Here is a 25163-nt window from a genome sequence, read left to right on the forward strand (position 1 = left end):
GTTGCTTGCTGGGTAGCAGCAGGGTGTGCTGCTAAACATCCCACAATGCCCAGGGGAAGCCCTCAGGAGAGTTATGTGACAACTAATGTGGGGTGGCCCACCCCTAGCCCCCCTCCGCTTCCTACATCCCTGCAACCCTAGTATCCTGGAGGCTGAGGCAGCAGGAGCTTAAACTTGAGGCTACTTGGGCAGCACAGCCAGTTCCAGGCCACCCTGGGTTACATAACAACTTGCTTAATATTTTTTTTTTCTGCTAAAAGTATGGGTGCCACAGAAGCTGAGAAACTTTGAGTGGGTAGAAATGATGATCTTCATTTTACAGCCCAGGAGCTAGGAGCTCTCAGGAGCTCCCTGATACTCAAACTCCGTCTCACAGCTTGGAAACGCATGATCTTTCACTAAGGCCATAGTGGTAAAGACCATTGATGGGGAAAACGGACCAGGGTTAAGAACCAGGGCACAAACTGGTGCTCAGGAGGTGAACAGAGGGGTGAGCAGAGGGAGATGTGGGGGATGAGTGCCTCCTATTGCTCGTCTCATATCTGTTCGTGCTTTTCGTCTACAGAAGTTCCAGAAGATTCTTGTCTACCATACTTCGTCCCCTTTCTTGAGGAACAGAGAGACTGAGGCAAATGATGCCTGAGCTGAGTTTGGGTGGCCATCTCCCGTCTGAGTCCCAGGTCGGCTATGGCTCCAGCAGAACAAGCAGGGAGCTGGGTCTCAGTTTATCAATGTTTTGTGACTTGAGCTGAGCCAAGTTCAATCGGTCAGTCCTGACTCTTCTAGTAAAGAAGAAAGGAAAGAGGGTGGAAGGGGAGGAGCCAATGATTAAACAGACCGTTTCTTTCTACTTCCTCTTTTGGACTCCAGAATTTGTTCTCTGGCTACAGTCTGCCAAGGCTGGAGAGAAGCCTGTGCCTGCAGCTGACTCGCTCCAGGAACGATGCGCATCCCATCATTCCTACCTCTCCCCCCGGAGAGCAACTGGGCTGCCTGTATGCTCTCCCAGACTTTGTGCCAAGTGCTACTGTGGGCAGCTGTGCTAAGTAAGTCAGAACCTCCAGAAGGGAAGCAGGGGCAAGGACACCTGGGCTGGGGTTGGGCTTGTGCAGGGATGGACTTAGCACAGGAAGCATGTCGGTAGGTAGCAGGCTAAGAACTAGGCTGTAACAGCCTGGCTGGGCTTTGAAAAGCAAAGCTGGCAGGAGTTTTTGTTAGTTGCTTGTTTTCCTGTCACTTGGTACCCAGGTCCCTCTTGCACCCTCCCCACCAGAACCTTCTCTAAGGGAAATCTAGTCAGCCAGTTTCCCTTTGAACTTGGGATTCACGCAGGACCAAATCTGGCAAGATGTCTAGTGCTGCCTTAGACACGAGTTGGGAGCGAGCACTAAGATGCATCTGAGGGGGTGGCAATGGATGTTCTCTGTGCTTACGAAGCCACTCTATCCACCAGAAGAACCCCCCTCCCTTTATATATAAGGGCAGGCACGAGAAGGTCTGGGCTGTCCTGGGATTTTAGGTTCAGATTATCACAAATCTGGCCAATTGGAGTTGTCAGCTATGGGGCCAAAGAAATATCTCTTGCCTCCTTCACTGTATAGACCATGGGGCTTGGTCTTGGCTCTGCATAGTAAGAAAGTCAGGGTTGGAGGTCTTAGACTGAGACGGAGGAAGATTCCTGGTCCTGGTCTCACCTGTGGGCCAGAGGGCAGAAAGTGATGGAGCTGGTTGATTAGAAGACTCTGGGTGAGGTACAGTAAGGGAGTCCTGTTGTGGGAGCATCTTCTAAGCTCAGTTCTGGGGTTTTACCCACATTTCTGAGAGGAGAGACACCCCACCCCCTGTCCCATGCTATGTTACGTGCTGTGACTAATAGTGAAATCTGGTCATCCCTGAGGGACCTCATCTGTCAGTGCTGGGTGGGATTCGGCTACCAGGGAGAGCGGTATGGAAGAGAGACTATTTGCTCACAAGTAGGTATATTAGAGTGACACCAGATAGCTCGGTTTTCACATGGGAAGGCTCAGTCCTAGAGATGCATATGCCTTTCTATTTGTGCTGTGCAGCCATCAATCATCTGGTGAATACTCCCAAGAATGGCATGGTGAAGGCTCCCAAGAATAGCATTTTCTTCCATTTTCTTTTGCTAAATCTCTATTTTTTTCCCATTGTTTTCTGGGCCTCCACACTTAGGATTTCATCCCTTGATTCAATACTATAACACCCTCTGACTGTGTCTTGCTTGCTCCTGCCTTTGACCCTGTGTAGCTCTGGAATCTTCCAGGACAGCTATGGGAAGACTTGGTGCTTTCTAAGTGTCTTCAGGGCTGGCCCTTTGGCTCCTGACAAACCTCCAGTACCATTTCCTCCACAAAGGACCTTCCTCAGCCAGCAGTGTGGACACTACACTTGCCTTTTACTACCTGTGTTTCAGTTGGTTCTTCTAAGTTCTCTGTGCCAGAGACTAGATTTGGAGACATGTCAGAGAACAGAACAGGCAGTTTTTCTGACCTAAAGTACAAGGTATTTGTTTCCCTTCTATTGACTGCATTGGACAAGAGCATAGTTTTCATATATGTTGAATATAGAATGAACATATAAATGATGCCTTCTCCCTTCCACATATCTGGTTTTTCTCCTTTCCATGCACTGTATGAGCCTCCATGCACTGTACTGGCCTCCATGCACTGTATGAGCCTCCATGCACTGTACTAGCCTCCATGCACTGTATGAGCCTCCATGCACTGCATTAGCCTCCATGCACTGTACTAGCCTCCATGCACTGCATTAGCCTCCATGCACTGTACTGGCCTCCATGCACTGATCTCACGCACTCAGGGTTTTCAGTTATTACTTCAATGTCGCTTATTTGTCCTTCCTTCCTCTGTAGACTTTAATTTCCCTGCCTGTTGATTAGACATCTATAAGTAGATTTGTCAGCTTAGAAACAAAACTATATCCAAAATCGAACATAGCATCATCTCCTTACAAATTTTCTTATATCTTTCTAATATTTCTAATTGCATGAGCAATGCCACCTTTCCCCTGCTCGTTCACATTTATCAGCTTCGTGCTTTATTAGATGCTAACCTCGTTAAGTTTTTCCTCACATGTGGGGCTTCTTTACTTCCTATTGTCAATGCAGATGAAGAAGCAAAGTCATGGGGGACTATCGATGCTTTTGATAGAGTCAAAGGGGTAAATAAGGGGATCCGTTCATGGTACCTGGGAAGTAGAAGCAGGAAGGACTGGAGTTCAAGACCAACATGGGCTACCTGACAAGTTTGAAGCCAGCTTGGGCTCCAACAACAACAGCAACAAAAAGATAAAGGGATTTGCAATGAGGTGAGGTAGTGACGAAACACGCACTCTAAGCTCGAGGTGTGGGGGGGTGGACTTAGAGGTAGATACTGGTGAGATAAAAGTTGTGGTCAGGTGACTATAGAGGCTGTACTTGGGCAAATGGGAGGAAAAAGGAGGAGGTTTATTGTTGTGACTGAAGCCTGGAACATTTGATTTTGTGGTTTTGAAGTTGGTGTGTCTGGGAGTGATAATCACAAGGCCTTGAGGCGTAACATGGGCCTGTGTGGCTAATCTATATGAGACCAGGGTCACTCCAGATGAGAAAGAAAGAAGCCAGATGTTGCACACATTCTAGATCACCGTCTTTTTCTTGCTAATCTCTTGCACTTCCTCTGTCCCAATGAGTCTGACACAGCACTTTCAGCCCCAACGTGAACTTCTCATTGTTTACCGAACTAAACATCAAACTTTGAAAGTTTGTTCGTCAACATTTAAAAGGTTTTCATGTGGTGCCTTTGGCACCACACAGATGCTGTGTCTGGTGTATCACTCAATCCTTGCAACAGTGTATGGCATGGGCATTGCCATAACTTTATACATTTCCATTTATAAGCAAGAAGATCAAAGTAGAGAGAAGTAAACTCACCTCTGCAAGGTCATTGTCCATTAGTTGGGTTTAATTACTTTTCTCATTACTTTGACAAAACACTAGGCAAAAACTACTTAAGGAAGGGGGCTTTTGGCATAGATTGTGGTGGGAAGGTGACAGGAGCCTGGGCTGGTCACCTCCCACCCCAAGTCAGGAGGCAGTCAGGAGAGAGAGCGTTAGTACACAGCTGGTTTCCTCCTCTTGTTTATTCAGGCTGGGACCACAGCCTACTGGACCCACTGGGCCACACCTATATTCAGGGTGGGTTTTAGCACTTATGTTAAACCTTTCCAGAAATACCCTTTTTGACACAGTTAAAGATGTTTCCATGGTGATGCTAAATCTAGTCAAGTTGACAATGAAGACTAACCACCACCATGATAAAGTCATGGCATAATTCCGTGTGCTCTGACTCGCTGCCTCTCACTTCATTTGGCAACAACGGTCCTCCAGAATATGGCATCTACCTCTATCTTCAGCTTTGTCCCTCATTACTGAAGGAGTCCTAAACAAACCAAATCAGCAACCAGTCTGTAACTTGCTAAGCATGTTGAGAAATATCTGAACATCTTTCTTAGGGAATATTCCTTTCTGTCTGTCACAATTACAGACTACTCGAAGCTTCGTGTCAAACACCACTCTCTCACATTTCTGCCTAGACAAAATCCAGTCAAAATCAAAGTTCTAGACTCTCTCCCTCCTCTGACGCTCCATAACATTTGTCTACATTCTTCTAAAGGCACTGAGAGCATCTCTTTTATAAGATGCAGTGGGGTAGCTCTAGGGAAGGAGAACTGGGTAGATAGATCTCTGTGAGTACAAGAAGAGACTAGTCTACATAGCGTGTTCTAGGTCAGTCAGGGTTACATAATGAGAGTGTGTCAAAACCAAAAAGTCTTTTAAGTATTATGTTGCACATATGTTTAGTTTTATCATCAGACTGTTGGCCTCAGTGGGGATCCGGGACTTATATCTTTTCCTTTAGGTGCGCTCAGGATTAACAGGCAGGGCAGTAGATAGTCAGTGCACTTTTTTGGGATTACAAAAGGATGGAGTGATTGTGTGTACATACTGAGATGCGGTGGCATGGGGATCAGAATCCCATTTTCTGGGCTGCCAGAGTATCGCTCCCCTTGCAGCACCCCCTTCTCAGCATTCACTTTCATACTTTTATCCCTGAAAGGATTCAGACTTGGGAGGCTTGTGATGTTTTCAGCACAAGTGCAAGCGAAAGCTCCTACCATGGACGGGTGCATAAATGTACCCACACAGCACATACATTGGGCTCTAGTTTATCTCAGGACCTGCTTTGCTATTATACCCAACAGCAGTGCATAGAGCTCCATCCTTCCATTCAGCATTCCCATTCCATGCTTGGCTTCTCCTTGGGTCATTCCATCTGCTCCCAAAGGAAGCTACAAATCTAGTGTTCTTTTCTTTTAGTTAAACTTTTGCGAATGAGTATTTTGCTACATGTATGTCTGTGCACCACACATGTGCCTGATCCAGGGAGACCAGAAGAGGATGCCAGATGCCCTGGAACTGGAGTTGGATGGTTGTGAGCCACCATATGGGTGCTAGGAATCAAACCCAGGTCCTCTGGGAAAGCAGCCTGTGTTCTTAAATGCTGAGCATTTTCTCTGGCCTCCTGGTGTCCTTCTATTGTTTCTTCCTCCTATCAAATTTGCCTATCAGCAAAAACTGGAAGACCAAATGTTAAGCAATAGGGATGTGAGATAAAATACAGGAAAATCAAATTGTAGGATAGGGCACAGGTGTTTAAAATAACAACATAGAACAGACTCAACTACTAGATCTTGTATTGCTTAGGGAAAGACCAGGCTGGAGAACAGTTTCTGGTATGGTCTCATTTGCTGTTCATCTCTTCGCAAACATTACACACACACACACACACACACACACACACACACACACACACACACACACACTCTTACATACATGTCCATGGGGGCATTCTAAGGACACATGTGCTAAGGTGATGATAGTTTGTCATGAGTATTTTCTCTTTTTCCCAAAGGATTATGGATTACCTGTGTGATCTGTAGACCCTCCCCACAAAAGAAAAACCCTGCTCTCGGGATGGACCTTGGCAAAGTCTACTGAAATACAAATCACATGTAAACACTGACAGTCTGAAAGTGTCACAGCACAGATGTTACTGGGGACAGAACTCAAATATTTCTGAAAGTGTATTTCATTTAGGCAATCCCAGGGGAAGGTATTGACATGAAGGTTGGGCTATGGGGGTCAAGGGACCTCTGGGTCTGAGTAAGCATGTCTCAGTGTGGAAGTCCAGACCCTGGTTGATGTTTGCTTCTTTTCCTACAGATCTTGTTGCTGGGACACATGGTGAGTCCTCTTTTCATCCCTTATCGCTGTCCTATGCGTCACCTCCCTCTTCCCCCAAAGATCTGCCCAGAAGTGCTCAGAATGTGTCAGCAACCAAGCTCAGGACCGGGTCAGGACCAGGAAAAGGCTATTGTTCCCAGAAGACTTCCTGCCCTTCTCCTTCTTCCCTCTGTCTGGGGAGGCAAGTGGTCAGAAAGCATGGCTTGCTAGTATAGCAATTCTTCTGGTTCTGTTATAGTGAGATGTGGCAAATTATCTCAAACAATGAGAGGTCTGTCCTTGTCCTCAATTGCCTTCTACTCTCTAAGTCAAATCGAGACTCTGAAGTTGATCTCAAAGAAACAGAGAGTAAATGACCAGAGCTTGGGAAGGGTGGAGGAGAGGGTAAGGATGGAGACAGGATGGTTAATGGGTATCTCTATAGAGTTAGATGTGAGGAGCAAGTTCTAATATGCTATAAAGAAGGCTGTCTTAGTTAGGGTTCCTGTGGCTGTGAAGAGACACCATAACCACGGCAACTCTTATAAAGGAAAATATTTAATTGGAGCTGGCTTACAGTTCAGATACTTACAGTTCAGATTGTCATCATGGTGGGAAACATGGTCGCAAGCAGGCAGACACGGTGCCTGAGAGGTAGCAGAGAGTCCTACATCTGAATTAGCAGGTAGCAGAAAGAGAGAAAGACAATGGGCCTGTCTTGAGCATCTGAAACCTCAAAGCCCACCCCCAGTGACACACTTCCTCTAATAAGGCCACATCTGTTCCAACAAGGCTACACCTGCTAATAGTGCCATTCCTATGCACGGAGGCTATTTTCATTGAAAGCACCACGAAGGGTAATTATGGTTGACAATTAATTGTATATTTCACAGTAGCTAGAATAGAGGATTTGAACATTTCAATGTGTGAGGTGATGGACATCCAAATAACTCTGACCATTACACATGTGTGCATGTACTGAAGTATCATATATAAATACAAAGTCATATGTATCAAAGACTTTTAAAAATCAAACAAAATCACACACAAAAACAGTTGTGTGTGGCAGTGCATGCTTTTAATCCTAGCGTTCTGGAGGTAGACATAGGTAGGTCTCTGAGTACTAGGCCATTCTGGTCTACAGAGCAAGTTCCAGGACAGCCAGGGCTATACAGAGAAACCCTGTTGCAAAAACAAAGCAAAGCAAAACAAACAAACAAATAAGAAGAAAGAAAGAAAGAAAGAACGAAAGAACGAAAGAAAAAAAAGCCACCAACCTCCCCCCTCTCTGAATAAGATTCAAGCACATAGAAAACTACTATCTGTCTAGACTGTCCCATGTGTTGGTAAGTCCTCTACTTTGCATGGGTGTCAGGACTTGTCTTATTTAGGGGTAACCAAGATGTCTGGATTATAGAGGGAAGACCCTCTTGGGGGAAGGGCAGCCCAGGACCTGGGTTGGAGAGTTCAGGGGAGGGAGCGGGATGTGCCAGCCCTGGATGCAGGAAAACCCTGGTGGGCAGGTATGCTTTAATGTATTAAATAGGCACCCAAGTTGTCCGGTTTGAAAGTTGACAGCCCTCTCCAGCCTTCTCCCTTGCTCCATCCTGCTGAGAGTCAATTACATTCCTTGTGAGTTCTCTGGGCTTGTGGAACGGAATGAGTAGAAAAATTTCGTGGAGGAAGTTTTCTTTATGGGATCCCACTTTTGGTGCACTCAGTAAGAATACTGGTGCCTTTTCACCGGAGACTCTGGGTCTGCTTTGGCTCTTGGGGCTCCCTTGCCTCATGTTGCCTTCTCTCTCCAAAATTCAGCGGATCTCCCCAAGGCCGTGGTGAAACTTGAGCCCCCATGGATCCCAGTGCTCAAGGAGGACAGTGTGACATTGAAGTGCGAAGGGACCCACAACCCTGGGAACTATTCGACCCAGTGGCTCCACAATGGGAGGTCCCTCCAGAGCCAGGTCCGGCCCAACTACACGTTTAAAGCCACAGTCAATGACAGTGGAGAATACCAGTGCAGACTGGAGCAGACCATCCTCAGCGACCCTGTACAACTGGAAGTGATTGCCGGTTAGTAGACGGGCCCAGGACGGAGCTGGGATACCAGGAAGTTGGGGGTGGGATGGAGTGGTGTGGGGGTGGGTCTGCTTACTGCAAGGATTGCAGGAAAAGGGGTCGCCTGGTTTCTGGGAAGCATCACTAAGAGTGGCTTGGAGGACTTTTGTCTACTCATTTCCCTTTTTACCCTCCCTTGTGCTTGGTCCGCCACACGGCACGTGGAGGGCTTGCAAATTCCTGAGAAATTCCTCAGCATGTGTGAATAGCTGTTTTTTTTTTTTTTTTTTTTTTTTTTTTTTTTTTTTTTTTTTTTTTTTTTTTTCTTGCGGTAGTCCTGATTGAGCAACAGAGGTTCATGGACAAAGACAGACAGCTGAATAAGACAGAAAAAGGAAGTCCCTATTTCATAGAAACCCTGCTGTTACACGACACTCGGAAAAATGCCCACAACTGAACCCAGGCTGTAGAAAGGGTCGTCTACACAAATACAGTTATTTATTTAACTTTGAGTTCAGCTTTCTCCTCTGCTCAGCCGAGAGGGCTACTGTCCCCTCCCCGAGGTTCTGGAGAGCACGGGTATTTTCCTGATCTCTTGCCTTCACAGCCCTGGGTGTCCTTGTCTTTCTTTTCCTTCCACCAGCTCTGAACACAGGAGGTGAAAACCTGTGCCTCATCCATTTCCATATTTGCAGGATCCGGAACAGGGCAGGGCCTATTGAATCTTTTCTGGGCAGATCAATGGTTTTATAAGGCTCCTGGCGAAAAGTAGATTTTTCTCCACAGAAAGGCCACTGCGAGACTGCACTGTCGACTACCGTTGCTGTCGCTCTTAGTGCCTTCCTCTCGCCAGTATGTGCACGGCAAGCTAACGATTTTCCTCTGGCCCTGCTGGACTGTAGGTCCACACCTGTTTCTATTCATCAAGGAAACCAACATTCCCCTAAAGGGAAGGCTCTGTTGTATTCTCTTCACACCCATCAGGCTGGATTCCTTCCTCTTTCCTGGATCTCCATCTCTTGAATTCTTCCTGACAGGACAGGGCCATAGCTGCCTTCTCTCAAAAGAGGAAGGAGACTATTATGCACCAAGAATTATTGTAGCTGCAAAATCTTGACAATGCCCATTTCATAGATGAGGAAATCGAGGCCCAGAAGAGTTCAATGACTTGTCCAAGACTGAAGAGCTTGTGAATGAGTGGAGCTAGTATCAGAGATCGAGATTGTCTGATGTCAAACTAAAGCTCTCTCACCCTTAGCAGATCATATCCCTCCAGGAAGGGTGACCTGTGTCTCAGGACTGAGCCCAGGCCCTCTGAGTCCAATGGTCTTTCTGTGTCACTCAGACTGGCTGCTGCTCCAGACCCCTCAACTGGTGTTTGAGGAAGGGGAAACCATCATCTTGAGGTGCCATAGCTGGAGGAACAAACCCCTGAACAAGATCACATTATACCAGAATGGAAAATCTGTGAAATATCGTCAGTCCAATGGCAACTTCTCCATCTCCAAAGCAAATCACAGCCACAGCGGTGATTACCACTGCACAGCATTCCTAGGAAAGGGAAGACACATGTCGAGGTCTGTGACCATCACCGTCCAAGGTACGGGGCCTCTGTCAGGATGTTGGAAAGGGAGAGGAGGAGACAGACAAAGGCTAAAGTTGTATAGTCCCATGTGGAGCTCTAGGAATGTCACAGCAGCAAAACTGTTCTGGGAGGCAAAGTGGAGAGCTGTGAAGGCCCTGCCAGGTGTCGGCAAGTGGGCTCAGCCCAGAGCTCCTCCCTTGTGGGTGGCGGGTGGCAGGACTGCTGGGCAGCAGAGAAACAGAGCTCTGTCATCGGTGCATGGGTTCTCTGCGTCCCTAGACATCCCGAAGAGCTGAAGTGTAACTCCTTGTATTTCATTTAATAGTCATTCATTCTCAAAGGCCAGACACGTTCTAGACAGTGGCGGTGCCACCAACGGTGGGAGGCTTCAGATCCTTCCTCCCCACTGCCTCTGGGCTGTCCCCTCTGCTCCTACATCTTCGCCCATGTGCCCTCATTGGTTTGGTGGAAGCACTCGGTTATTGGGGAGGTACAAGTCGGTGCACAGAAACCCATGCAGATGAGGTTTCAGGGCGATGTGTTACATCTCTGAGGTGACCCGGACTCAGCAACTCTAGGTGACAAACGTTGGGCATAGCATTGGAGGAAGGGTGGATACACAGAGAGGACTGACTACCTTCCCCCCCCCCCCCCACTCTGTCTTTCCTAGCCCCCAGATCCAGCGGCGGCTCTGTACCAGTCTTGACCATTGTAGCCGCCGTCACTGGAATTGCTGTGGCAACCCTTGTTATTATCCTGGTATCCTTGATCTACATCAAGCAAAAACAGGCTCCAGGTGGGTGGCTCTCTCTGAACCCTCTTATCAGTTCCTACTTAGCTGGGGCTAGCTAGGGCTTAGAGACTTATTCGCTTTTGATATAGTGCCATCATATTCATTCATCTACTTACAAATCCGTCTGTTAAACCAGACTTGAACAAGCTTGGTGATTTGCCACACCCTGTGCTGGACAATGGAGGTGTCCAGGTTCCCTTTCTGCCCTCAGCTAGTTCTTAGCACTGTGAAACAGAAAGAGGTGCAAGTGGATGTTTACGAGAGGGGGTTAGAGCGATGAGGTGCTAGAACTGTGATTGGGCACTGGAGATCGCAGCACATTCTGTGACCCCAGGATGGTAAGATAGAAGGGAGGAGAGGCTGAAGGCACGCCTAGTGCGATGGCTCGGTCAGTACAGGAGCTTGCAATACAAGCCCTGTGATCTTAGTTCACTCTCTGGTACTCAAGTTAAGGTGGGAAGAGAGAAACTGATCCCAGAAAGGTGTCCTCTGACCATCATAGATATGCTAGAGTTATACCACATACAACAAGAAATAAAGATTTTTTTCAAAGAGTCTGAAGTCAGACTGGGCTGAAGGATGAGTCTGAAGGCCAGCCTGTGCTACACAGCAAGATCCTGTGTAAAATTTTACAAAGGGAAGATTTCCTAACCCCATGTGTTTATCAGCTTTCTGTCACCGTGACAAGGCACTTCAGATCATCCACCCATGAAGAGAAATAGTTCCTGGGCATAATGGTAAATACATACCAGCATTCAGGAGGCCAAGGAGGATCACAGGTTCAAAATCCTATTCTCAAAATATTTAAGCAAATACGTCAATAAACAAAAAGGTTTATTTTTAACACACTTTTGTAGGACTCAGTCCATATTTTCTTGGCCCGCTTGCTTTGGGCCTATAGACTGTCATAGAGGAGGTGCACAGCAGGGCAAAGCTGCCTGCCTTATGGTCAGTAAGCAAAGTGATCAAGGAAGAGATGGGAGATGCCACAATCTTCAAGAGCATGTCCGTGATGACCTAAAGACTTCCCTCTCTATACATGATTTTAAAGTTTCCACTTCCTCCCAGTTATTCCACCTGGTGACCAAGCATTTAACACGAGATTTTAACGTGTTTAAAACACATTAAACACAATTTAACAAACTGTGGCAGGCAGTCTGGCTGGGGCAGTTGGGGATGGCTTCCTTGAGGAGCCTGGACAGTGTGGCGATTAAAATCCACACAGTGGAAACAGATTGCTGTGGTTCAAATCTCAGCTCACAGCTCAGCAGATATTCAATGTTGAGTACAGTGCTCAACCTCTGTGCTCAGTTCACTAGTCTGAAAAATGAAGAACACTGTGGGACCCACCTGACAGGAGTGTTATGACAATGAGTGAGTCTGAAGCCTTTGTACCGTGCCTAGCAGACAGTAAAGAGCACGGAAGTGTGAGCTGTTAACCAGGTGGAGAAGGGTGAAGTCTGGGGGTAGGGCAAAGTGGAAGAGCATTCTAGGACCTGTGGCCAAGGCATGGAAATGGGGAATGTTGTGGATAGGTTGATGGAAGTCACTGAGAAAGAGAAAAGGCTGCCACTGATTAATACCTAATACCTCATAACACACTTTGCAGTTGGAATTCATAGGGATTCAGTTCCAGGTGATAACTAAATATTGAGAGATGCAAAGAGAAAGATTACACTTTTTTTTTTTTCTAGGAAAGGTCTCACTTTGTAGTCCTAGCCACTCTGGAACTCACTACGTAGACCAGGCTGGCCTCAAACTCACACAGATCCTCTTGCCTCTGTCTCCTGAGTGATGGGATTAAAGGCTCAGTCAAAAGATTGCACTTTAAAAACTGAGGCTACCACACCCAACCAAAAGATTACGCTTCTAAAAAAGGCCAGGCAAACGTGAGAAAGATGCAGTGGAGTGGTTTTTGCGACGTCCCTTGGTGTTCTCTTGGGTTAGTCACCATGAACTGGAGAGGTTCCAGGCAGGGGAACTGGGAAGCTGGGAGGAGTGTTAGTGACCGCCAGAGGGAAAGGTCTATGTTGCTTTTAACTCATTTCTGACCCTGCTCCTTGATCCAGGACTCATCCCATAATCCTACTAACTTCCTACATGCCCCTCCTAGCTCTCCCAGGAAACCCTGATCACAGGGAAATGGGAGATACCCTTCCCAAGGAAGTAGGTGAGTACAGCGTGCCCTCTGAGGGTTCAGTGCCGGGCAGCCCAGGGCCTCCATGTGGACAGGAACCAGCAAGCAACAGCTATTGTGAGTTTCAGTGGGAGTACAGGAGAGGGAGGAGCAGTGGGAGCATGGCTGGGACTCAAATCTCTTGGTCAGCTCTGAGTCTAGCTCTTGGCCCTAAGGAGGCTCTTACTAGAGAGGAGAAAAGGAGAGAAAGAGGGTGGGCTCTGACTAAACTTCTAGACCAACAAGGAACCTGGAGACATTTCCAGAGCAGGACTTCAGAGGCATTTGGATCTTTCCGGGAAGATGTGGCAGATTTGGCAAAGGATAGGCTAAATGGCTGTACCATGGCGGCCGATGAGATTAAGAAGGGAGGCCCCTTAGAGGAAAGGAAGAGGTCTGAGGTAACCCTGGAGAATTCTTCAGGTGTGTTTCCCTGTGAAGGAGCAGGGGTAGGTGTGGTAAGGGTCAACTTTTAGCAGCATGTTGAGAGGAGATATGAGTTGAGGAAATTCTGGGGATTAGCAGTACTCACTGGTTACGCTCCGCAGGCACACCTTGGCTCCAATGCCTGCTCATTATGGTTTATTAAACACTGGCCTGACCCTTCCACCATCATACAACTGAATCTGAAGTAGATCACTTCCCATGAAGAAGCGGGTGGGTGGGTGAGCGGTTTAGATGACTCTGGAACCCTCATAGGTCCTAGAAGTGAAAGCCAGTGTGACCTTTCAGCCCCGGAACAGGGGGAAGCATGCAGAAGGATTGGGAGTATTTCAGGCGATTTTTTACTGTAGTGAAAGACAGAGCACACAGGCAAGTGAAGTTTTCTCTAGGGGCTTCCATAACAGCAGCAATAGGCAGGAGAAAGACTTTCTTGGAGAGTCCACTTCAGGGCACTGGCGCATGACTCAGAGCAAAGCCAACGGATATGAGAGCTTGAGCAAAAGAGCATTCCTTAGCTTCGCTTTGAGCAGGGTCTGCGTCCTTCAGCTCCATATGAGGATCCACATCTAGGATCAAACTAGGTCTAAAAAAGAAAAAGCTAAGCGTGACTGGATTCACCCCTCGCCTGGCTTTGTCTACTCTGCTGTAAACACATTTCCTACTGCGTTTATGCAGCCTGGTACTGGAGCTGGTGGTTTCCCCTAAAGGCATCGTTAGCTGCTGCAGTTGCTAAGAAGTGTATTAAAAGGGGGAATTCTGAACGTGTTGTGGGGGCAGAATTTGGAACATGGCAAACAGGGCTCTTTGTGTCCAGGGGCTGGGGGAAGAGACTGGAGGCATTGTCTCGGCCTTTTCCCCCACTTCCCAAAATGGTGATTCACTGATACTGGCGCTGCATTTCATACTGGCAAAGGGAACTTAGGGCAAAAGCATAAGAGAATGTGGTGTTTGGGATATTTTTCAGAGAAATATTGTCTCTTTCTTTCTTTCTTTCTCTTTCCCATCTTCCCTCTCTCCCTGCCTCCCTTTCTCTTTTCTTTCCTTTATTTCTCCTCCTCTATTTTTTCCATTCTTTTTAATGTTAGAGCAACTGTTCTTCAACGCTTCCACAAGAATGAACTACATTTGTCCGGTAGAGAAAAGCCATTCATTTCTAATCTGGACCCGATTTCACCCTGACCTGAATATTTTCCCACTCTCCAACCTCCCAGAGCCCCAAAGCTTCTGGTTTGCAGCTGGGAACATTCAGCAATTGTCTGAAAAGAATGTGGCACGTGTTTGTTTCCCTTTGCCAGCATGGCCAGTGGGGAAGGCTGGACTCCAAGACAGTCAAGGGAAGGAGGCTATACTGCCATACTGCATGGTCTGAAGGCCTGGGTTGCCGTTGGCAAGCCTGTCTTGGCTCTGCTTTGAGCTTTGGTTTTGCAGCCTCAATAGCAGTGCGTCAGGCCCTCCCTTTCCAGCAGTGCTCCAGCTGATCACTTGTTTTTCCCCACAGACAATACTCCTGATCTCAGAGAAGTTGCCAAAACTGAGGTGAGTGAGCCCAGGTGGGTCCTTTCCCCTCTCCCAGCTCCTCTGCTTTCCCCAAGACCTCTATGCAGCTCTCAGGACTCACCTCTGCTTTCTCTAGGTTGAGAATACAATCACCTACTCACTTCTCAAGCATCCCGAGGTTCCGGATGAAGATGCAGAATCTGATTACCAGAAACACATTTAATCTCCCTTGTCTTGACTTGGGACTGGAAAAAGCAAACCTTGCAGAAAGGCCAGGATCCAGTATCTCCTGGTCAAGAGGATACTGGAGATATTAAGGAGGCTATACACAGTCCCCTGTGCGAGTCCTGAAACCAACAGACACTATGGTACTGGTCCCCAGTGGTTGATTGTACTAATAACTTCTATGACTTACCACTTCCCAACTCAAGACTCTTCTGCCATAGATTCACATGGTCAATAAAATTAGTCAAATTACTGTCATTAACAGATTACTACAACATGGGAGCTGCTTATACTACAGGCTACATGAGAACAATTACATTAGGATACATGATCTCAGCAATGATAAAATTGGGTTGTACCAACATATCAAAAGTCATGCTTCAGGATGATGGAATTATAAGGGATTTTAATCTTCTTCCTTATTTTCCTATAAAGATCACATATACTTTTATACTAAAATGCTGTAAAAATAACATCCTATTTACTTTTTCAAGGTTGAGGTGATTGGAGTGTAGACTAAGATCTCTGGGGTTTGTTGGTCTTCTGTGAGAATAATCTTGGGGAGATGGGGTAGCTTCTTCTGGGGAGCTGTAAGCATCTCAGCATAAGGGCACTCATGACAAACCAAAGTAATGATTATACCCAAGTCCAGTTTGGTGCGCCAATGAGTTTATTGGGCTTACTTATGGGAACATTGGTGAGCGGTTCCTTAGACGGGTGTGGGTGACCTTAAAACAGCGGTCTTAGCACAGATGACAACTTCTTCACAGTTGCATAGATGGTGCCCCGCCCCCTTCAGTTAGTTAATCTTCCTCAAACTGTCATCCTCCTGCTGCCTTCAGAGCTCCACAGTGACAAGCAGGCCTTCACCACCCACCATGCCTGGCCTGGTAGCAATAGATGGGAGGGAGCGGGAGCAGAGGCTCAGTGTTTCTCTCTTTCGGTGACTGTGATGAGCAGAGTAATCACTCTGTTTTGTAACACAAGTCCCCTGGAAGTTAAACTTCAAATGAATGCCAGTGGGCACTGGAGGATGACCTTGAACTCCTGATCCTCCTGCTTCTACCTCCTAACTGCTGGGATTATAGGCATGTGCCACCACACAGAGCTGGTATATGTATTTTAAAAATTGGATCACATTGTATGTTTCTGTATGTTCACAAGATCACTCAGGTAGAAATTTAAGCATGCTGTAACCACATAAGTTCAGAGCACAGAGGTATAAAAGAAAAAAAGCAGAAGTTCTCTGTTGTCCTCATTCCCCTTAAATTTGTTCTTGTTCTATCTCTCTTCAATCATGAGTAACCACTGTTGCAGGTCTTATGCACATTTAGAGTTTTTCTATGTATATTTAACATATTAGAGTTTTAGAAAGCCTATGTATGGGACCATACTTTACACACGATTATGTTGTTGACTTATTTTGTTTAACAAGAAGATGGCTGGGACTTGCTTGGATGTCAGCCTGGCTCCAGGCTCACTGAAAGACCCTGTCTCAAAGGACTAAGCAGAGAGAGAGAGAGAGAGAGAGAGAGAGAGAGAGAGAGAGAGAGAGAGAGAGAGAATAGAATGCCCGATGGTTTCTTTGTACCTCTGCACACCGCACATAGGCACACTTCCATGTGTGTGCATCCAACAGACACACATAATAATAATAATAACCCTCTTTTGCACAGTGGTGGCATACATCTTTAATCCCAGCACTCTGGAGACAGAGACAGGTGGATCTCTGTGAGTTTGACGCCAGCCTGGTTCATAAAGAGACTTCCAGGACAGCCAGGGCTACACAGAGAAACTGAAACTCTCTCCATAATTTCTGCTTTGAAATCCCTGATAACGAAGACACCTTACATGGACCTTGGTGGTTCAGTGCAAACACATGAGACAGATAAGGTCATCTGACACCAGGGAGAATGCATCGAGAAGCTCTTGTATCCCTAATTTGAACCTTTAAGAAAAGCCTTGCATGCCCCATGAATCTAGTGAGTTCTTTTTCACATCCTCTTTAGCAAGGCCTCTCCTAACCACTGCTATTACTTTGTTTTTACTTTCTCCATGGTACAGTATGGGTGACTATGTATCTTCTTGTTTATATATTCTCATGTACACTAAAATGTAAGCTTAATACAGTCCTGTTTTCATTATTTACTAATGCACTCCAGAGACTAAGACAATGAAACAGATTGTTGAATCAATTCATAAATAAATCTTTCTTCTCATAATTTCTGGGTTATTTGATATTCTTGCATGCTGGTTAATTGCTCTACCACTGAGCTACGTGCCCCAGGTGTTATTTGATGTTCTTAATACTGTGGCTTAGATTTGTCCCCTTGGAATCATGTATTGGAAACATACTCACCAATGCAACAGGGTTGGGAGGTGGTATCTGATCGGAGGTGATTAGGCCCTGTGAAGTCCTTATAAAGAGGTGAATTTGGTGCCGTTTCGGCTCTGTCCTTCTTCCCTTTCTTCCCCAATCTCCCCCTTCTTAGGCCATAGAATGACACAGCAAGAATTCTGGTCCCCCAGGTTTGAACTTCTCAGCTTCCAGAACCACATGCTAATAAGGAATTACCGCAGTCTGTGGGATTTTTGTCATAGCAACTCAGAGAAGGCTTTCTGAATCTCAAGAGTTCAATAAAAGTCTACTTGTTACCTTTCCTTGAAACCTTACTAAATTAATCTAAAATTCTTAAACATTTTAGAAAGGATCTGAATTTAAATACACTTGGAAATCCTTTTTTGAGTTTGGTGTAAGGTAAGGATCTAACTTAATTTTCACCCATGTTAAGGTCAGTTATGGCCATGTTATTCCTTGAAAAAAATGACTGGAAATTCTACAGTTCATTATCAGCTTCCACACACAGGTCTACAGCAGTCTCTCTCTGTTGCCTTATTCCTTTTGGTTGTTTTTTTTTCTGTCTCAATAACACACACTCTTTTATTTTAGTCTTATAGTATATTTTCCAATGTAGAAAGTCCAGTTTTCTCTTATTCCTTTGTTTCGAGATTTTTTTGTCCATTATTGTGCTGTTTCTCTTCCAGGTAGACTTTAAAATTCCACATACTACAGGGTGCTAGGAGAATTACAATGTCTATGTATTTTGTAAGAATTACAATGTTTATATATTTGGGTAAGGTTTGACATCTGTGTTACATCCAGACCCCAAATGGTGGCTTCTGGTTTGTTTAGAATGTAGATGTCTCTAATAACATATGGCCTTTTTTTGAACTAAAGTTTAGACAACCTTTCCCCTTCATATCACTGTTACTCTTTAGAATTTTCTAGACTTTTTAAAGTCAATTTTGAAAATGTGTGTTTTTTTCCCCAGAAAATCATACATTTTATTAATTGGTATGCAGCAAAAATGCTTCTCTTTCTCCTCTCTCTCTCTCTCTCTCTCTCTCTCTCTCTCTCTCTCCTCTTGCTTTCTTTGTCAGGGTCTCAAGGAACTCACACTGACCACCTCCCCCCTTCTTAGCTTTGAGCTCTTTTATCAGGATGACTTTAGTTGAGAATAACAGGAACTCATGGTTCAAATTGGCTCAAACAATAAGGAAATCTATTATTTCCCATAACAAAAAGTTTGGAGACAGAGTGTCTCCTTGCATCAGGATTCTGAGTCCTTTTTTCTGCAATCCTCTGGGTAATGCTCTAGGACTGGCAGGAATACACAGTGATTCTAAATGTCACATCCTGGTTTCTAGAAGAATAAAGGGACTAATTACCTTTTTGATGTGTCCCTTGAGGACAAGGAAAATATTCTCAGAAGTCCTTGGTAATGCTTCTGTCATAGTGTATTGATCAGGACAGACCACACTTAAAGCATGGATTACGGAGAAGACTAAGATGATCTCAGGATACCTCGCTTACTGCTTTCAAAGTAGAATGACTATTGAGACTGAAACCCTTGACCTCTCTGTCTTTGTCCATCCTAGAAGCCTCACTAAAGGTTTGCCTGCTTGTTTGTTTGTCTTGTAATAGCTTTAACTTATTAATCAAGTATTTTGCCTTTTGTTTGCTTTCAAGCATGCTATTTTCTACTTTATTTATATTTATATATTATATTACTTATTTTTGAGTATTTTGTTTTCAAACAAATAATAAAAGATGGTAGCGTTTCCTCTACTGCTGTTTTGGTCATAAGCTTTTTACTTTGCTGGGTCCAGGGTCGCACAAGGATAGGGGGACAGACCATCAAAATCTATTAAACCAGAATCAAGTTTTATTTTAGAAAAAGAGGGAAAAAATCACCATGGGACACACAAAGCTTATCAGCTATAGCTGTGACCAGATAGATATCGGGCTTCTGTGGCTGTGGCCATGGTGGCTGGTTTTGGGCCTCCTTTTATAGTAAAATCAAGCACCAGGTGTAGGTCAAAGAGCTTTTACAATCTTGAGGTCAGGCTTAAAGTCACATTACATTTTAAGTTTTACAACTTTTGGTTATAGAACGTTAGAATGTTAACTCAGGATGTTTGCGAAAGCCTGTGGCTGACACAGTTGCTTTTCACTGTCCCTGAAAGAATGCAGGGCAGAGAGTAGTGTCACATAGGGGGATAGTTAAAAATTAAGAGAATACAAGCAGAGGGTCCCATAGAGGCAACAGTTAGAAGCTACCCTTTGTCCGTAGTACCCGCCTAACTGGGAAGCTGGGAGGCAGGAGACCATTGTTAAAAGTTTACCTCTGTCTACATGGCTGCCAGGATGTCTGCTCTCAAGGCAGAAAGTATTTGTTAAAGGTTAACAGTGGCTGCTAGCTTTATTTTTTTTCCCAAAATGTGTTTGGACTTACAATTTTATATTTCTATAGCTTTAGACCTGACCCTTTATTTCTATATTCTATTCCTGAACTCTTCATCTTCAATATGTCTGTCTGTCAATGTTCTTTCTCAACAGTTTATAATTTTAGCTTCATTTTCTTTTTTGAGATTTATTTTTATTGTTGAGTGTGGCATTTTTGTCAACTTGACCCAAGCCAGGGTCATCTGAGAAGAGGGAACTGAGAACATGCTTCCATCAGATTGCTTGTTGGCGTTTTCTTGATTAATGCTGATATGGGAAGGCCCAGCACACTGTGGGCAGTGCCACCCCTGCCCCCTTCCCCGTAGGCAGGTGGTGCTGGGTTGTACATAGAAGCAGGCTGAGCAAGGAAGGCATAGGGAACAGGCAGTAAATAGCATTCCTCCATAGCCTCTGCTTCAGCTCCTGCCTCAAGTTCCTGTCTTGACGTCTCTACGTGCGGGACTGTCAACTGTAATAAATTCTTTGCTTCCCAAGTTGCTTTTAGTCACAGTGTTTACTCATGCCTATAGAAAGAAAACCAAGACTGTGAGTGGGTGTAAATGTGTGTGTGTGTGTGTGTGTGTGTGTTTGAAGCTGGAGTTACAGGAGGTTCTAAGTTGCCACGAACTCAGGTCTCTGAAAGAGCATCATGTGTTTACAGCAGTTTAACCATCTCGCCAGCCCCTTTACGTCCTTCTTAGGCAAAAGTGGAATTTGAAGTGTCTGTTGTATTTATGTTGAGCACTATCTTTCTTATTGTCTATTTTTATTACACAACAGCCAGCAAACATGGCCTGTCTGATTTTTTTCTGAATGAATTTCCGTGTCTGTGTGAAGGCAATGCTCTTATTTGGAAAAGAAATCACATTTTGCAACGCTTCCACTTAATTTGAGTTGCATCATGGGGCAGGCATAGCACAAGACAACTCTGCCTTCCCTCTTTTCCCACATCCCCTCAGTCCTGCACCCCATATGGAACCATCTTCAACTCTTTTAACTGTGTCTTGCGAGAATTTACTTCCGTATTTCCAAACAATATACTGTGTTGCTCTTCCTTGTTTATGCTTTCAATATCAATATCAATATCAATCTCATCCACAATTGCCTGATGTAGAACTCAGTGACTGTTCTTGTCCCACTGCACTTCCTTGCTTCCCACTTTCCCATCAAATACTCTTGTATAACCTTGTCGCAATTTGATTATCACCATTTATCCTGGAGACCTTTGTCTGATTACACTTCTTTTCTTGAACAATCTTCTTCCCTTGCAGAGATATTCAAGGCTTCTTTTTGTCATTTTCTTAGTTGAATGTGTGTCTATTATTAGCTTTTCCTAGTACTGAAAAAGAAACACTGAAAAGTGACTTAACATTGTTCTCCATACAGTAAAATGCACGGAGCACTTGATTACTTTTTTTTCTTCAACACAATGTCCCTCCTCAACACTAATTTGAATGACTCATCTCTAGGGTTCTTGCTCAACTGTGCTCCTGGGACGTCTTATACTGGCCTTCTGCACTAAATCCCTTTTATTCCAAATCTTGTTTCCTATTTTGGCTTATATTCTTGATTGGCTAAAGTGTGTTTTCCAGGGGCATTGTAGGGAAGGGTATATAGGGAGTCTAACAGATACCATTGATGCCTGCTTCCCAGTCATGCAGCATACCTGAGTTCATCTGCACCTGCCGGCTGGTTTACTAAGAATTAAACTATGGCAGGGACCATCAGCCACCTATAAACAGTCGCTCTGAAGTTAAAGTTCTATACAGGCTTTGCAGCTCCCTCCCCTCCGCAGCTGCCTTCCAGGAGACGAGGTTTCATATTGTAGCCAGGCTACCCTAGAACTCTCTGTATAAGCCAGGCTGTCCTCAAAGGCATAATAATCATTCTGCTTTAGCCTCTCAAGTCTAGTAAGTGCCACCATGTCTGGTTGCTTTGGAGTTTTGTTGTTGTTGTATTTCCTTTGTTTCCTATCTCCTATATTTGAATACTTCTCAGTCTTGAATAATATTCCTATTCTTATTTTTAATTTTTTAAAGAGCCAGGGTCTTGCTATTTTGTCCAGAACAGTATAGTAGCTACAGTAGAGTGGGTATAGTCCCACTACCAGTGCTCGGTATAGACAGACACTGTAGCGTCTGACAAGGGCCTCAGGGGGTCCTCCTGTCATTACCTTCCAGGTATCGGGCACTATGTATATGCACAAACAAACCTGTATATTTTAGGCAAGAATTCACTCTGTAGCCCAGGCTGGCCTTGAACATTTGGATAATCCTCCTGCTTTAACTCCCTGAGTGCTGGGATTATAGGCAAAGGTCATCATGCCCAGTATATATAATCTTGATTATTGTAGTTATATAGTTCTAAAATTATTTATATTTATTCCTCCTACCATCTTTGTGTGTAAATGGTGGTTTATTTATTCTAGTCTCTTTGCCTTTCTATATACATTTAGGATAATATTGTATACACATAAAAATCTTGCTAGTATTCTGACAGGAACTGTGTTAAAGATGTTTATTAGTTTCAGCAGAAATGACTTTATGTGTGCATGTGTGTGTACACGTGAGCACATGCAGGCACACACTCATGCACATGTGCCTTGTGGATGCTAGAGAACATCCTCAGGTATTGGTCCTCACCTTGCACCTGGTTTGAGACAAGGTCTCGTGTTGTTTATTGCTGTGTACTTCCAGCTAGCAGGCCACCAACCTTTCAGCAATTCCTACCTCCAGTAGGGGTGCCCTGGGATTATAAATGTTTGTGCTATGGTGACTGTCCTTTATGTAGTTTCTGGAGAATCTGAACTCTAGACTCTTGCAGCAAGTGGTTTACCCACTTAGCCATCACCTCAGCCCCAGGAATGATTTCTATGTTGAGTTTTTTCAACCCTAATGTGATATAATATTTAGATAAAATATTTTGTCAGCAATAAGAAAAGTAATGAATACACTGTACTAGTCAATAAAATTACAAGCTCTATCTTTAAAGATGAAAACTTCAAAGCTAGATGTGGTGACAGACTTGTATACTCAGTACTTAGGAGGTATGGGCAGGTTGTTCTCAGCTACAGAGGAAGCTTGGGCTACACCAGGCCTTAAAAAATTTTAATGAGCTGGGTGGTGGCAGCACACGCCTTTAATCCCAGCAATCGGGAAGCAGGAGCAGGCGGATCTCTGTGAGTTTGAGGCCAGAGTGGTCTACAAGAGCTAGTTCCTGGACAGCTAGAACTGTTACACAGGGAAACCCTGTCTCGAAAAACAAAAACAAAAACAAAATTAATGCAAATTTCATCACTAATACAAAAGGATTAACTGAAAGAGATGTCCCACTTCCTTTTAATCAACAAGGGGAACATTATTCTTTTGTAGCATAAATGTGGCTCGAAAATATGATTTGGGGCTGGCACAAGCCTTTAGTTCCAGCATTTGCAAGGCAGAAGCAGGCAGATTTCTGTGAGTTCAAGGCCAACCTGGTCTACAAGAGCTAGTTCCATGACAGCTAGGGCTGTTACACAGAAAACCCTATTTTGAAAAGTCAAAATATATGTGGTGTGTGTGTGTGTGTGTGTGTGTGTGTGTGTGTGTGTGTATGTATGTACATATATATGTTTTGATAATGTGTTAAAGACTTTTATATAATTTATTGACCTTGTTTTCTTAGGTAAAAATTTGGCCTGGAGATATAGTTTAGTGGTGGAGCATTTGTTTAACACGCACAAGGCTTACCAGACAGTGATGGTGTATGCCTTTAACCCCAGCATTTGGGAGGCAATGACAGGCGGATCTCTGTGAGTTTGAGGTCTGCCTGGACTACAGAGTGAGTTCCAGGACAGGTTCCAAAGCTAAGAGAAACCCTGCCTCAAGAAGAAGAAGAAGAAGAAGAAGAAGAAGAAGAAGAAGAAGAAGAAGAAGAAGAAGAAGAAGAAGAAGAAGAAGAAGAAGAAGAGGAGGAGGAGGAGGAGGAGGAGGAGGAGGAGGAGGAGGAGGAGGAGGAGGAGGAGGAGGAGGAGGAGGAGGAGGAGGAGGAGGAGAAGAAGAGAAGAAGAAGAAGAAGAAGAAGAAGAAGAAGAAGAAGAAGAAGAAGAAGAAGAAGAAGCACAAAGATCTTGATCCAACCTCCCATCACCACAGACAGTTTTGCCCAACCCCCCTTCTGCCAGCAAGCAGATCTTCCTTCTGCTTCCAGCTGCGTTTTCTCTCTCTGTCCTATTCCCTCTTTGGAATAGGTGGCTGCTGTCTTTCCTCTCCCCCCCCCTCTCTCTCTCTCTCTCTCTCTCTCTCTCTCTCTCTCTCTCTCTCTCTCTCCTTCCCTCCCCCTCCCTTCCCTCTATAACCCACTTTCTCTGCTTGGCATCTATCCATCTTGGGTCACCTGCAATGGCTCCTCATGGGACCCTCTGGCCCTCGGGAAACTGCACCAGTTTATCTAAACCATTACACAAAGAGCCTTGTGTAAATATTTGTAATTGTTTACCAACTTGCTTTGCTAATATCTATCTGTCTTTTGAACTAAAACTTTACTGAGAAGGCCTAATGGAACTCCTTCAAGAAATGGTGCTAAGTGTAATGGTCCGTCCTGTCCCTTTAAGAGACAAGCCCCACCTACTCCCCCCGCAAGAAGATCTTCCTTCTGCTTCCAGCCTGAGCTCCTTCCTTTCTAGCTCTCTCCCAAGGCAGCTTCTGCCTCTCTCTTTTCTCCCCACTTCTCCCCTTCCTCCACCCTGCCTGGCTCTCTCTCTCTCTCTCTCTCTGCCTCTCTCTCTCTCTGTTCTTCTCCCTTCTCCCCTTATCTCCTTTCCTTTAACCCCTCCATAACCCACTAAATAAATACCCACTTTCTTTGCATAGCATGCCTATCCATGTCTCTGTCTCTCATGCTCCACATGGCTCCCTGCCTGGGACAGCTGCCTTCATGGCCCTCCGTGGTCTCGTGCCTGCTGCCCACTGCTGCCACTTGGGGACCGGCAGCATTTTATTTTTACCATAACACTACGTACATTATCTTTCAAGAACATTTTATTATTTTATGTGTGTTTGCCTGCCTCTATATCTGTACACTATGCCGTTTCCATGAAGGCCAGGAGGGAACCTCAGATCCCCTGGAACCAGAGCGGCAGATATTTGTGAGCCGCCATATAGGTGCTGGAAATCAAACCAAAGTCCTCTGGAACAGCAGCCAATGATCTCAACTGCGGAGCCATCTCTCCAATATCAAGAAAATTACCTTAAAGAACATAATTTTATTTGGTCATCGGTTTTCAGAATTTGTTGGCTGGACAACAATGCTGTAGCTAGT

At 45.0% G+C, this 25163-nt stretch overlaps 1 protein-coding gene across 2 annotated transcripts; it reads left to right on the top strand.

Moving 5' to 3' along the window:
• Positions 1 to 870: 870 nt before the first annotated feature.
• Positions 871 to 17301, top strand: Fcgr2b (Fc fragment of IgG receptor IIb). Of its 2 annotated transcripts, XM_038348621.1 has the most exons (8): positions 871 to 1046; positions 6302 to 6322; positions 8117 to 8374; positions 9705 to 9959; positions 10615 to 10740; positions 12851 to 12991; positions 14856 to 14893; positions 14991 to 17301. In XM_038348621.1, the coding sequence occupies exons 1-8, from the start codon at positions 944 to 946 to the stop codon at positions 15075 to 15077; spliced, it is 1029 nt and encodes a 342-aa protein (XP_038204549.1). In that variant the 5' UTR covers positions 871 to 943; the 3' UTR covers positions 15078 to 17301. The 2 variants fall into 2 exon arrangements, with proteins under 2 accessions (XP_038204549.1, XP_038204548.1); XM_038348620.1 differs by lacking the exon at positions 12851 to 12991.
• Positions 17302 to 25163: the final 7862 nt, after the last annotated feature.

The sequence above is a fragment of the Arvicola amphibius genome, chromosome 12 (genome assembly GCF_903992535.2).
Source record: "Arvicola amphibius chromosome 12, mArvAmp1.2, whole genome shotgun sequence".
Lineage (NCBI taxonomy): Eukaryota > Metazoa > Chordata > Mammalia > Rodentia > Cricetidae > Arvicola > Arvicola amphibius.

Bases quoted from the DNA above. Each gene is read 5' to 3' on its own strand.
- Fcgr2b (XM_038348621.1), top strand. From the start codon at position 944: ATGCGCATCCCATCATTCCTACCTCTCCCCCCGGAGAGCAACTGGGCT. The intron at 1,047-6,301 runs GTAAGTCAGAAC...CTTTTCCTACAG, and splicing joins ACTGTGGGCAGCTGTGCTAA to ATCTTGTTGCTGGGACACAT. The intron at 12,992-14,855 runs GTGAGTTTCAGT...TTTTCCCCACAG, and splicing joins ACCAGCAAGCAACAGCTATT to ACAATACTCCTGATCTCAGA.